A 15,135-nucleotide genomic window follows, 5' to 3' on the forward strand; every position below is an offset into this window, starting at 1 on the left:
TTTCAGAAGTTTTATCGCTGATATACAGGAATGCCTTTGATTTATGTGTGTTGATTTTATATCCTGCCACTTTGCTGAATTCATTTATTAGTTCTAGTAGTTTCTTTGTAGACCCTTTTTGGGTCTGCTAGGTATAGAATCATGTCGTCTGCAAATAGTGATAATTTAAGTTCTTCTTTTCCTATTATTATGCCTTTAATTTCTTTCGTCTGTCTAATTGCTCTGGCCAGTGTTTCGAGAACTATGTTGAACAGAAGTGGTGAGAGAGGGCATCCCTGTCTTGTTCCAGATTTTAGAGGGAATGCCTTCAACTTTTCTCCATTCAGAATGATGCTAGCCTGAGGCTTAGCATAGATAGTTTTTACAATGTCAAGGTAAGTTCCTGTTATCCCTAGTTTTTCTAATGTTTTGAACATAAAGGGATGCTGTACTTTGTCGAATGCTTTCTCTGCGTCTATCGAGATGATCATATGGTTCTTATCTTTAAGTCTATTGATGTGGTGAATAACATTTATTGATTTCCGTATATTGAACCATCCTTGCATCCCAGGGATGAATCCCACTTGATCATGGTGCACAATTTTTTTGATGTGTTTTTGTATTCGATTCGCCAGAATTTTATTGAGGATTTTTGCATCTAGGTTCATCAGAGATATTGGTCTGTAGTTTTCTTTCTTTGAGGTGTCTTTGTCTGGTTTCGGAGTCAGGGTGATGTTGGCCTCATAGAATGAATTTGGAAGAGCTCCCTCTTTTTCTATTTCCTGAAATAACTTGAAAAGTATTGGTATTAATTCTTCTTTAAAGGTTTTGTAAAACTCCGTTGTATACCCATCTGGTCCTGGGCTTTTCCTGGTTGGTAGTCTTTTGATTGCTTCTTCAATTTCATCCATTGATATTGGTCTGTTCAAATTGTGTGTATCCTCCGGACTCAGTCTGGGCAAATCATATGACTTCAGAAATTTATCAAGGTCTTCACTATCTTCTATTTTATTGGAATATAGGTTTTCAAAATAATTTCTAATTGTCTTCTGTATTTCTGTAGCATTTGTTGTGATATTGCCTTTTTCATCCCGTATGTTAGTAATTTGAGTTCTCTCTCTTCTTCTCTTCGTTAGCATGGCTAAAGGTCTGTCGATCTTATTTATTTTTTCGAAGAACCAACTTTTAGTTTTGTTAATTTTTTCAATAGTTTCTTTTGTTTCAATTTCATTGATTTCTGCTCTGATTTTAATTATTTCTTGCCTTCTGCTACATTTGCTGTTGTTTTGCTCTTCCTTTTCTAGGGCTTTGAGATGAAGTGTGAGCTCATTTATTTGTTGGTTTTTTCTTTTTTTAAGGAATGAACTCCAAGCAATGAATTTTCCTCTTAGAACTGCTTTCATTGTGTCCCATAGATTCCGATATGTTGTGTCTGTATTTTCATTTATCTCTAAGATATTTTTTTATTTCCTCCTTTATGTCTTCTGTAACCCATTGATCATTCAGTAACATATTGTTCATTTTCCATGTGATGTAGGATTTTTCCTTCCTTCTTTTATCATTGATTTCCAGTTTCATTCCATTATGATCAGATAAAATGCATGGTATTATCTCCACCCCTTTATATTTACTGAGGGTTGCCCATGGCATAATATATGGTCTGTTTTTGAGAAGGATCCATGTGCTGCTGAGAAAAAAGTATATCCATTTGATGATGGTTGATGTATTCTATATATGTCAGTTAAGTCTAGGTTATTGATTGTGGTATTGAGTTCTATAGTTTCTTTATTCAACTTTTGTTTGGAGGATCTGTCCAATGGTGAGAGAGGTGTGTTGAAGTCACCCATAATTATTGTGTTGTGGTCTATTTGATTCTTGAACTTGAGGAGAATTTGTTTTATGAATATCGCAGCACCATTATTTGGTGCATAAATATTGATAATTGTTATGTCTTGTTGGTGAATGGTTCCTTTTAACAGTATATAATGTCCTTCCTTATCCCTTTTGATTAACTTAGTCTTGAGGTCGATTTTATTCAATATGAGGATGGCCACCCCTGCTTGCTTACAAGGACCGTGTGCATGGTATATTTTTTCCCATCCTTTCACCTTCAGCCTGTGTATGTCTTTTCCAATCAGATGTGTCTCCTGGAGGCAGCATATTGTTGGATTTGTTTTTTTAATCCATGATACTAGCCTGTGTCGCTTTATTGGAGAGTTTAAGCCATTAACATTCAGAGTTACTATTGATATATGGTTTGTACTTCCAGCCATATTTGATTATTTACCTTTTTTTAAAAATTTAGTTTATTTCTCCATGATTATCTTTCCCCTTGCCCTCTGTCTTTACCGAGGCACTTCCCACTGATGGTTTTGGTTATTGTTTTTCATTTCTTCCTCGTGTAGTGTTTTGCTCAAAATGCTTTACAATGCTGGTTTTCTGGCTGCAAATTCTTTTAACTTTTGTTTATCATGAAAGATTTTTATTTCGTTGTCATACCTGAAGCTTAATTTTGCTGGATACAGAATTCTTGGTTGGCATCCATTGTCTTTCAGTGTTTGAAATACATTGTTCCATGACCTTCTTGCTTTCAGCGTCTGTGATGAAAAATTCATTGTTAACCTTATTGGTTTACCCCTGAATGTGATCTGCCTCCTTTCTCTTGTAGCTTTTAATATTTTCTCTTTGTTCTGTATATTGGATATCTTCATAACAATGTGTCTTGGTGTTGGTCTACTGTGATTTTGCTAGGCAGATGCTGTTCTACTGAGCCACAACCCCAGCCACTAATTAATTAAAGGTATTGGACACAATACCTTTGTTTATTTTTATGTGGTGCTGAGGATTGAACCCAGGGCCTTACACATGCTAGGCAATCACTCTGCCACTGAGCCACAACCTCAGCCCTCTACTGTGATTTTGTGTGCTCGGTGTCCTGTATGCATCTTCAATTTGTGTATCTGTTTCCTTTTTTATTTCTGGAAAGTTTTCTGTAATTATTTCATTCAGCACGTTACTCATTCCCTGGTTTGAATCTCTGTGCCTTCTTCTATCCCGATGACTCGTAAGTTTGGTTTTTTTATGTTATCCCATAACTCTTGGATGTTTTTCTCGTGATTTTTTACCAGCCTTTCTGAGTTGGCTAGACTCTTTTCAAGATGATATATTTTGTCTTCATTATCTGACGTTCTGGCTTCTACTTGCTCCACTCTGTTAGTGATACTCTCAATTGAGTTTTTAATTTGGTTGATCGTTTCCTTCATTTCTAGAATTATTGTTTGATTATTTTTTATAATCTCTATCTCCTGATAAAGATGCTTAACTTCTTCCTTTATCTGTTTATGTAATTCATTCTCAATGTGTTCTTTCGCTGCTTGAATTTGCTGTCTCGTATCCTCTTTAAGGTCCATTCCATCTGTCTAAGGTGTTCCTTGAGTTCTTTATATGACCATTTTTCTGATGACTCTAGGTCCTTCTGAATATTTAGGCTGTCCTGCATTGTTTGTACTCCTTTTCTTCCTTGCTTTTTGAAGCTGCTCATGTTACTTCTTGTTCTGTTTGACTGCTGAGTTACTGTTTACTCCTATAAATTTATTTGACGCTTGGGAGGAAAGGTATTAGAAGGGAAGGGAAGAAGTCACTAAAGGGAATGAGAGTAAGCAAGTAGAATTCTAGGAAGGGGGAATAAGAAAATTGAAAAGAAATGAAAAGAAAAAAGAAAAAAATAGGAAATAAAAAAGAAAAAAATTAAAAAAAATAATAAAAAAATTAAAATTAAAATTAGAAGAAAAAATTGAAAAAAAAATTTAAAAAACAACAAGAAAGAAAAATGAAAATGAAAGAAAAAACCCAAATCAAAAAAAAAAAAGAGAAAAAAAAACTAATAAATGCAGTCTTAGAGTTTGATTAACTTCTCTTCCAGTAGGTGGCATTGTGCCCACCAGGCCAAGTTTCTCCTCTCAATACGCGGGAACCAATCACTGTGCAGCAGCTCCTCCTCCCAGACTGGGCGAGTCTCCAATCCTGAGTGCCTAGGGCCTCCTCTTGTGTCTAGTCACTTCCCCACTTTTCCTCTAGCCAGGCCCCTCTCACAGGTGCCGCTCACCACAATACTGGCTACACGCCAGGTCTGCTGCTCCCAGGAGCCCTGTTTTCGTGAACGACTGGGCACACTCTCCCTGTTTGCCATTCCCTCAGACCCTAAGTTTGTAGAGCTTGGGGCTGAGAATCCTCAGCGAATTTTACTTGCCCTCCGGTAGCCACGCCCGCGGTAGCTGGTGCAAGAGACCTCAGTTGTCAGCACTGGTGGGAGCGGTAGCCGGGAGCTCCACGCTCCGGGTCCCGCGCCACATCTGATTCCCTCGGTCTGGCTATCGCGCTCACGAGAGAGCTAGGAGGGGCCCTTAAGGTTTCCCCGATGTGTGGAGAGGGAAGGCTAGGGAATTACACACCTGTAGCCGCAGGTTTCAATGAAGTTATCTCCTCCGCCGCAGTCTGGTGATGTCAGTTCTCTGCCATGGTGGTATCTCTTGCAAATGGCGACAGTTCGTTTCCCTTTGCCAGGTGACCAATGCAACGGGTGGGTCCTTACTGTCTCTCCCAAGCCCCGTTTCAAACCTGTGGCCACTACCTATGAAGGCTCGGTTGGCATTTACCTCCGTAGGATCAGAAGGCCGACCAGTTGTTTCAGCCGGATGGATTAGTGCTGAGTCACAGCTGTTTGTCTGTGGGAAGCAGGTGACGGGAGCTTGAATTCAGCCGATCCGGGCTCAGTGTGTGTTCTGAGAGGCCCAGACTGTTCGCCTCAGATCCACGTCAGCTCAGCATTGCCTAGTGATCCTGAGCAAGCAGAATTTAGATTGTTTACGACTCCCTATGCCCGCACAGCTGAAGAGGTCAGAGACTTGATCTCTCCGCGCCCGCCGCCATTTTGGAATCTCTTCATCAACACTTATTTTGGAAATTAAAGTGTCAACTCTTTTATAATTTTTCTCTTATTGTTCATATGTTTACATATATTATCTTTAATGTTATTTTTGCAGTAATATTTTTAAACCACTTGATTTTTCCATTTTCATGTATAAGAACACTTGATCAGGCACATATGGACCAGTCTGTGAGTTACAGTGAAAGCTGATGTGCATGGGCACCACAATCAGCCTTTCACGTAACAGAATTTCTATCCTTTTCTTACTTATCTCACATGTATGATGTGTATACCAAGGGAGGCCATAGCTTTTATTTATATATTATTTTAAAAGATAATTTCTTTCTGGTATTTTTAGATAAATGTGGATGAGTATTCATACGAATAGTTTCTACTTGCCCTTAGGGTGGGTCATTTTCTACTGTTCTAAACAGATAAATACAAATGTGATCTCAATTGAGAGTGGATTCACAGGTGTTCATTTCGTTGTGCTTCATTTATATACATTACATATTTTCTGTGCATTCTAAATTTTGAAGATATTGAAGTCAGTTTCAGACATCATATGTTACAAATATTTCAGTTTCTAACTCTAAAAGGCATAGATTGTTACAAAACATAACCATATTACCATATCTAAAGTCATTACAGTCATCTTTAATAATCAGAGGATATTCCTGGATTGCCTACAAACATCAGTTGTTCTTCCCTTAGTAAAATTATCATTGAAGGACAGTTCTTGGTAGACCCCCTCTCATAGCTCACCCCCACCCCCAGCTGGACTCCATGTTTCTAGGAATATGGTGTCATATCAAAGATCCTTCCATTCCAGACATACTTTATTAGGTGAGAATTATAACTCTAGGATTGAAAGAGAAGGCCTTTTAATTGGGGGAGAAGAGAGAAAAAAATAGGTCTGATCAGTTTGGAAACCAGACCATGTATGTGGGTGAACTGGGCAATGGAAACACTGGTTCTGAATGTGGAGTAAGAAGCAGAGATTTATTGACTTTGAGGTTTTTTGTTTGTTTGTTTGTTTTTCCAGTCCTGGAAATTGAACTCAGAGGTGGTGTATCAATGAGCTAAATTCCCATCCCTTTTTTTTTTTTTTTTTTGTGTGTGTGTGTGTGTGTGTGTGTGTTTTGAGAAAAGGTCTTGCTAAGTTGCTGAGGCTGACCTTGCACTTGCGATCCTCCTGCTTCATCCTCCTGAATCACTGGGATTACAGGTGTGCACCACTGCACCTGACTGATGGCTTCAATGTTCTTAGAAAAATTTTTGTCCCTTGATGGACTCATCAAATTGCCTTGGGTCTTCATATGAATAATGTTTGCTAGAAATTCTTCTTTAGTGGTAGAATATCGATCAGTATTTCTGATACTGTTTAAAGTCTGCATTTCTTGTGTTTACCTGAACAAAAAAAAAATGAAGGTAGACAAATTGGACATCACTAATTTTATCTCCTCATAACTTAAATATAACTATAATGCACTTTAAAAGATTTTATGCATATTTCAGAAACATTGCTTTAGTGATTTTTCTACTTTAAAAAAACAGTAGATTTAAATATATTTAAGAACAGAGTGTGGGCTGGGGATGTGGCTCAAGCGGTAGCGCGCTCGCCTGGCGTGCGTGCGGCCCGGGTTCGATCCTCAGCACCACATACAAACAAAGATGTTGTGTCTGCCGAGAACTAAGAAAAAATAAATAAATATTAAAATTCTCTCTCTCTCTCTGTCCCCCTCTCTCTCACTCTCTCTTAAAAAAAAAAAAAAAAAAGAACAGAGTGTAATTTTTGCTTCTTTGTGCTTCAAAATTTAAGGGAAAAAAATTACTTCACCTGAACTGACAGATAGTAAGATTACTTTTAATTCTTCACTGAACATAAGAGTTTTCTTTGATGTCTTGGAAATTCCTCTTTCTTTAACATCAAACATGATTTAGTTTTGTAAAATTAGTTTTCTGGGATATGTTATGTAGATAAACATGAATTTCCAGTAATAAGAAAAACTTTTTAATAATGAATGTTTAATAGAATTTAAGATTATAAGCAAAGAGCTTAGAATTAAGGGTAACTGTATATTTTTTAAAAGGGAATCAGGGAAAGGCTGCTTTTATAGTAAAATTATAGTAAATATTTAAATTGGATTATTTCCCTTTTGAGTATGTATATTAAACTTATTTAGAGTAATTCTGGCATAAGTAAAAGTGGTAGTGTGTTTAAGATTTAGAACATGTGGAAGGTACTTATTATTTAAGGTTCTTATGTAGGCCTGGTAAAAGTCTGTGTCTATAACTTGAAGCATGTTAGCAGTAACCTAAAGAAGATACAGCCTCTTTAATATACAGTTGATTGTCTTAAGAATCTAATTGTTAATTTAAAATTTGTAAAGATTTGTTGATTTTACTATAAACAGAAAGATTGTGCTTTAAGGCATTTTTAAGTTAATTTTTTGCTGTGCTAAATTAGAATATAGCAACATGGTAATTTTCATTAGTTTAATCTTATTTGGAATTCCCCTTTCAGTTAAAGAATTGATACCAGACTTTCTGATAATGTTTGCAGAGAGAGATACTTACAATTATTTTATCTGTTAACTAAGAATTTCAAAATACTCTGTATTACTTTGTATTCCTATAGCAGTTTGGATAGTGTATGCTGCTAAACTGGTTCTTCAGGATTGACTGACTACTTGTAATGGCCACATGATGAGTTATTAATAAATAGATTTAAGAACAGAGTGTAATTTTTGCTTCTTTGTGCTTGACACTGAACATGTTACATTATTTAAAAAGTATTAAAAGTATGGGAAATGCAAAGACTGATGCTCAAGTTTTAGTATTATACCTCTGTTTACCAGACTAACTATATTGAGCAGAAATGTCAACCTTGCAGATATATCATATGTGTTTCAGTTTGTACAACTTTCTATTGGACCTTATGAATTTGTCTAAATGTTTATTGTTCTCTCCTAGGTATTGGATCCTGAACAAAACCATAACTTCACAGATCATTATCTAAATGTGGCCTTTGACCTTTCCCAAGTTCTTTTTATAGCTACTGCCAACACCACTGCTACTATACCACCTGCTTTATTGGATCGAATGGAGATCATTCAGGTTCCAGGTACTTAATTCACAAATAAAATCATTATTTTTGACATTTCTTGCTTTTCTGAGCATACCCTTTAAAATTAGTCATGCTGTGGAATTTTGAGTATTGAAATTAATGTGCCAGTGTATAATCTTCAAAGGTTCTGGATGAGGTATATAAACCAGCTTTTTATATAGAGTTAAAATCTGGGGGGCTAGATTGTGGCTTAGCGGTAAAGCATTTGCCTGGCATGTGTGAAGCACTGGGTTCCATTCTTGGCATCACATGTAAATAAATAAAGGCTCATCAATAACTAAAAAAAAATAAATATTTTTAAAAAATGTAGGGCAGTAAAACTTTTTGTTTGTTTATACCATAACATGTAAGAATACGTGTATGTTCTGTAAGACATCAAGAATAAATTTTGACATGTTCAGATTTAACCTTGTTTGTATCTTAAAGTGCATGGTGCTTTTACCTTTCTCTTTAGTAGAATCTGTCAGGTAGTTACTATTTATTTATTTGTAAATAAATCCAGTGGCTTTTCATCATGGACACATCCCCAGCCCCTCTTTTGACATTTTATTTTGAAACTGGGTCTTGCTAAAATGCCCAGGTTGTCCTGGAACTTGAACTTGTGATCCTCCTGCCTCAGCCTCTTAGGTTTCTGGGATTATAGACTTGCACCACCACACCCAGCATATAAACCATGTCTTCTTCACTGGAGTGTGCAAAGATAAAATTCTGTAGTTTCTAATTCTTAAATTCTAGCTTTTTTGCGGGGGGTGGTTACTAAGGATTGAACTCAGGGGCACTAGACCACTGAAGGTTGCAAGCCCTGTTTTGTATTTTATTTAATTTTATTTAGAGACAGGATCTCACTGAGTTGCTTATCACCTCCCAGTTGCTGAGGCAGGAGATCTTGAGTTCAAAGAGGCTAGCTTTGAACTTGAACTCTCCTGCCTCAGCCTCCAGCGCTGCGGGGATTATAGGTGTGTGCCACTGCACCTGGCAAATTCTAGCCTTTTTATCTAATTTTAATTGCTTAGAATTATTTTGCCCAGGAGGATATAAAAAATCAGAGAGTACTGTAAAATGAAAATAGAGTAGAATCTAAATGTAATCTTCATGTATTTTTCATAGTAATCTGAAATATATTTTTACTATTTGGTGAGTGATAAGATTTCTTAATTATCTGAAAGCCCTGCTGATTCCTGTAAGTAGTTTTAAAATATGATGGAATAAAAGTTGGTTGTGTGTATTTATAAGACTAGAATAAATAAATACTGCAACTCAATTGCCTGGAAACCTCAAATTAAGACAGGAAATTCGTAACTGCATTGATGTAGAGTAGAACAATCAGGGCATCTGCTGTGGGGGAACAGGTGATGCCACCTTCTTCCTCTGGCAGATTTGGTCATCCTGTTTTTTAGCTTTTTTGGTCGTTTTAACTCCTCTTTGTATTCAAAAGTTGCTTTTTCAGGTCTTATTTAAAATTTTGTTTTGTTAAACAGAAAGGATGCATTAGTTTGGGTGGAATTTTTTTCTGACAGAAATTAAAACAAATGAAGCTTTTAACTAAGAACATAAAGTCTCTTATTTTATATTTACATATTTTTCCAGCATGTTGTTGGGGTAAAAAACTTTTATAGGAACCTGTTAGTTTTTGTTTTGTTGCTCAAATTTATAGTTAGAGTTCTAATAAAAAAACTCCTTTGGAGTCATTCCCTTAGAACCCACTGTTTATCTAGTTGAAATTGTGAATGTGTAAATTTTTCAAGAATGTATCAAATTATGCTAAAGGAAAAGGATGCATTATTTTCCTATGTAATATTTCAGAGCATTTGAGAATGAGGAGATAACTGTCTCTAATTTTTGAGATTTGTGCCAATGTCTTGGCTGGGCACAGAATCACGAGCCACTCAAGCAGGAACAAAACTTTATTTTTGAAAAAGCCGCCAATACTCCGTACCCACCGGCAAGCCAAACCCGGTCCACCCACGCGTGCGTCTACCGGAAGGGGGGGGGCGGACCTCCCCCGGAATTCCCTCCTACTATCCTTCCCCAACCAATGGGAACTCTCCAGGAGTCCCGTAACATGAGTCCCGTAGCAGGCCAAGGTGAACAGCAGGAGTCCAATTTCCATATGAATGTAAATCTTAACATAATCATATCATCTCAATGGCTAGCTGGTGTCACCTTACAACCGAAAGTGCCATGCATCATATTATTTGCTTGTGGCTCCTAGCAGATTTGTTTGAAAAATTTTCTTGTTCTGATTATAGTATTAATTAAAGTAATACTTAAATTCATTCCAAGTACAAGATCTGTGGTATTAGCATTTGATTCACTAAAAAATCGTGGCATTATGGGAGCTATGTGAATAATTACAGAAGAGGGTTCATTCTTTTCCAGGGTATACACAGGAGGAAAAGATAGAGATTGCCCACAGGCACTTAATCCCAAAGCAACTGGAACAACATGGGCTGACTCCTCAACAGATTCAGATCCCTCAGGTTACTACTCTTGCCATCATCACCAGGTTAGTCACCCATCCTAAGGCTTCATTAATGTTTGAGCAGATTTTTTTAGTATCTTCCCATAGTATACATTTCTCTTTCTCCAACAAATTTCTAGCAAACACTGCCATAGCTATTGATTTAAATAAGACTCTGTATGAACTAGAATTTCATAGAGATTCAACTTAGAATATCTTCATTGATAAGTACCTTCATTGAACTAGAATTTCTAGTTTGCCACAGTAGAAATTTAAGGGATTAATTTGATAGATCAAGAACCAAACACATGAAAATAAAGAGACACTTGTTATGCCTTGAATCTTGAAAGTTGCTTAATTTGCTTAAGAGGTGAGTTGCAATTTTCAGACATCTGTTTTAGGTTATTCTGATTTCCTTTTCTTCTCTTTGAGAGGTTTTTAAAAATCTCAGAGTTTTGATCTTCAGAATTAACACTGAAACAATAAAGAAGGTGCTTCCCCAAGTTTGCTACAAGTGCTTAAGCCTCTGGCAAGCACAGCATAAATTATTTGAGTATTGTAGACTGTGTATTTATAGACTGTGTGTTTGAGTGGAAAACATACCCTGTTGAAAATATTTATCTACCATAGCCTCTTACAGTTTTCCTGGCTCAGTGTTACAGATCCATTGCATCATCCAGCAAGTTGTATAGGCTGCCAAACACTCATGCACCCTTTTCTAGTAAATGCTGTTTTTCAAAAGATATAAAACATCTCTCTATATCTTAAAAGTTTGGCTTATCAAACTTTATTTTTATTTATGCCAACTTTCTTATGGGTCTGTTTAAATTTAAATATAAAATAGTAAGACTAAATCTAACCTGAGCGTTCTTTTTCTTTTTTTAATTTAATTTTATTTATTCTTTTTAGATATGCATGCCAGTATAATGTATTTTGGCATATTATATATATATATATATGTGGAGTATAACTCATTCTAATTAGTATCCTATTTTTGTGGTTGCACATGATACAGAGTTACCCTGGTCATGTATTCAAATACAAGGATAGGAAAATTATGTCCAGTTAATTCTACTCTCTTTGTAATTCCCCTCCCCACTCCCTTCCCTTCATTCCCTTTTGTCTAATCCAATGTACTTCTGTTATTCCCCTCATCACCCTCCCTGGGCATTGTTTTTCTAAACTTCCTTTGTGCTATACTGTGTAAATAATTCCAGGAGAAATAAATTAGGTGATTTGCCAAAATCTTCCAGACATATTATTGTACCAGATAATACCTATGATATCTTCTGTGACTTTCAACAAGACACTTAACCCTTTTGATAGCTTTTTTCTATATAAAGTCCAAGTGATAGAGATATATCTTATCTAAATCTGAATAATGATGATTCTGAAGAATAAACATTATTTGTATTTCCCATTGTCTCCTGGAGAACTGTTTCATTTATTATTTATTTCATCATTATTATTACTGTAAAACATCAAATCATAAAAGCTATGGACATTAGTAAATCTCTCTGAGCAGTTTTATTAGTTTGTATCTATCTATGTTTATATTTAAAACCTTACAAGTATATGGTACTCCAGGCAAGTTTCAGATATGTAGTAAGCTACTAGACTTACAGCATAGAGTATCTGTGTTCAAGTTTCTCATTTTTGGAGTGTGTCATAATCATTCCAGTCTTACTTCCTCCCAGTGTAACCAGCCTGTTTGAATACTTCCAGTCCCAGGATGGTGAGAACTTTGCCATAAAGATATTTTTTATATTCATTCCCTATAATTTTCTATTTCTGCTTTATAGGAGCATCTAGAATTTAAGTATAATTCCTCCTTTCTGCATTCCTTCCAAAATAAAAAGAAATACTATCAGATATCAGATATATATACCCCATAAATAGTCTCTTCTTCAAGCTAAACATTCCTGTTATCTTTACCATTCCTCTTGACCTGGTTCCAAGGCTTTTTATCTTTCTGATTAGTCTTCTGAATGAGTCCAGTATGTATCAGTGTACCTTTTATAATGAAATACTCAGAGTATAACGCATTATTTCAAATATAGCCTGAACAGTTCATAGTGGAAGAAGATCATATTTTTCTTATTCTGAATATAATTCTCTAGATTCTTAGCTCTTTTGAGATATTATTTTGCCTTTTCAGTTAATTTTTGCTAAGCTTGGCATACCCCATTCTGCGTTTATAGAGTTTAGTTTCTTAAAGCCAAAACATTGAAATTTGTAGTTATGTATATTTCATTGTTAGTTTTTTATGTCTTCTGAAAATCAGCATATATAACATCCTATGTTCAAGTCATCATGAGAAACATCAACCAATTCTTTTTTTGGGGAGTGGGGGTTTGCTAGGGATCAAACCCAGGATCTCACACATGCTGGGCAAGTACTCTGCCACTGAGCAACATCCTCCACCCCAAACAGCCAATTCTTATTTGACCCTGGTTATTCCTCCTTTTACAATTCAAAGATATCAAATAGGAGTTTGTATGTCTACTTTTTTGGTCAGTTGTTAATGATATAATCTGTGAATTGGTTTCTAGCCCATTATTGTTCTAAACACATAAAGAGGTATTTTTGTTGTTGCATATCCTGATTATTTTTGGCTACCTCCAATTCCTTCTGAACCTCACGGTCTCATTTTTGTATTTTCATTCCATTCCTTTGTAAGCTTATTCAGACCCTCTGCTTTCATCTTTTGTCCCATTAAACCTAAGCTGATCATGTAGTTGTCTAGGAAGCTACTTTGGGGTTTTGGTTTTTCTTTATATGTTGATTTATTTATTTTCAGGATACCGTCCTGTTTCTTCCTTATTTAAATTATATTCTGGGGCTGGGATGTGGTACAATGGTAGAACAATTACCTAGCATGTGTGAGACCCTGAGTTCAATCCCAGTGTCAGGGTAAAAAAAGGAAATTATATTCAGTTATAGAATGTCAACTCTATTTTTATGTCCTTTTATCTTTTTTTACTGAAATGAGTTTTACTTTATTTTACCAAATGCTTTAGTCTGTCTTTTCTCACAACTTTTAAAACCTCCTTCCCTAGAATGTCTAACTACCTAAATCAAATCCAGTTTTTCAGATAAAACAAATTTTCTGCCTGATATTGTCCATTCCTATCCCACCAAAGTTGATTACACCAAAAATGGTTTATGGAATGGGTTGTGGAATTTACTGTAATATGTAGGTAGCTCTGCTTAACTACATGTAGAGTATTTTACAAAATCACAATAAAAACACACAGAGTCCCTAGGTGATTAGCAAAGTTCCTAGTAAAAAGTTGACTTCTGTCCTACATTCAGTGCAGTTTCTGATTTTTGTCTTTTTTTTTTTTTTTTTTGATACCAGGGGGGCATTTAACCACTGAGCAACATCCCTACCACTTTTTATTTTATTTTATTTTCTCAACACTTTTTATATTTTTATTTTGAGACAGAGTCTTGCTAAGTTGTTAAGGGCCTCCCTAAATTGCTAAGGCCGGCTTTGAATGGCCAATCCTCTTGCCTCAGCCCTCAAATCACTGGGATTACAGGCATGCACCACTGCAGTTGGCTCGATTTCTGATTCTTTTTGTAGTATTTCAAGTAAAATTAATTTAGAATTTTATTAAATTGACAAATTTTGCTTTAGAAAACTCTTAAACATATCACAAAATAAATGGTATTTTATATGCTGACAAATTTACTTTGTCAATATAAATTGAAGGACCAGGACTGGGGTTGTGACTCAGTGGTTAAGTGCTAACCTAACATGTGTGAGGCACTGGGTTTGATCCTCAGCACTACATAAAAATTAACAAATAAAATAAAGGCATTCTCTCCATCTACAACTATTAAAAAAAAAAAACAGCGTACTACAGGGACACAGACACATCAATGTTTATAGCAGCACAATTCACAAATAACTAAATCATGGAACCAGCCCAGATGACCTTTAGTAGATGAATAAATAGAGAAACTGGTATGTATACACAATGGAATATTACTCAGCATTAAAAGAGAATAAAATCATGGCATTTGCAGGTAAATGGATGGAGTTGGAGAATAATGCTAAGTGAAGTTAGCCAATCCCAAAAAACCAAATGCCGAATGTTTTCTTTGATATGAGGATGCTGACTCATAATGGTGATGGGGTTTAGAGAGCATGGGAAGAATGGAGGAACTTTAGATAGGGCAAAGGTAAGGGAAGGATCATAGGGATAGGAAAGACAGTGGAATGAGTCAGACATCATTATCCTAAGTATAAGTATGAAGACACAAATGGTGTGAATATACTTTATATACAACTAGAGATATGAAAAATTGTGCTCTATATGTGTAATATGAATTGTAATGCATTCTACTGTCATATATAATAAATTAGAATTAAAAAATTTTAAAAATAAAGTTATTGTGCCCACCTCCATCTATAATATGTATATTAAATAAATAATAAATAAATTGAAGGACCAAGGATTTGTTTTTAGGTATTGGGTAAAAATTCAGGATAATCTATATAAAGGAAATATTTGTGGCTGAAAACACATCTGAATATTTAAGAAGTAACAATACTTACATGAGACATTTTTGGTGTGAGTAAGTTCATTAGTCAAGGCAGAGTAAAAAAACTTTTAAATGTATACTGTT

General features: G+C 35.5%; 1 protein-coding gene across 1 annotated transcript in view; it reads left to right on the forward strand.

The window, feature by feature from the left end:
• LONP2 (lon peptidase 2, peroxisomal) overlaps nucleotides 1-15,135 on the forward strand; it is a 120,205-nt gene that overhangs the window by 64,458 nt on the left and 40,612 nt on the right. The window contains exons 9-10 of the mRNA XM_081273096.1: nucleotides 7,883-8,033; nucleotides 10,416-10,542. Coding sequence (XP_081129222.1) covers nucleotides 7,883-8,033; nucleotides 10,416-10,542 — 278 coding nt within the window. The remainder of the gene's footprint in view (nucleotides 1-7,882; nucleotides 8,034-10,415; nucleotides 10,543-15,135) is intronic.

The sequence above is a fragment of the Spermophilus citellus genome, assembly GCF_964194105.1.
Source record: "Spermophilus citellus genome assembly, chromosome: 18".
Lineage (NCBI taxonomy): Eukaryota > Metazoa > Chordata > Mammalia > Rodentia > Sciuridae > Spermophilus > Spermophilus citellus.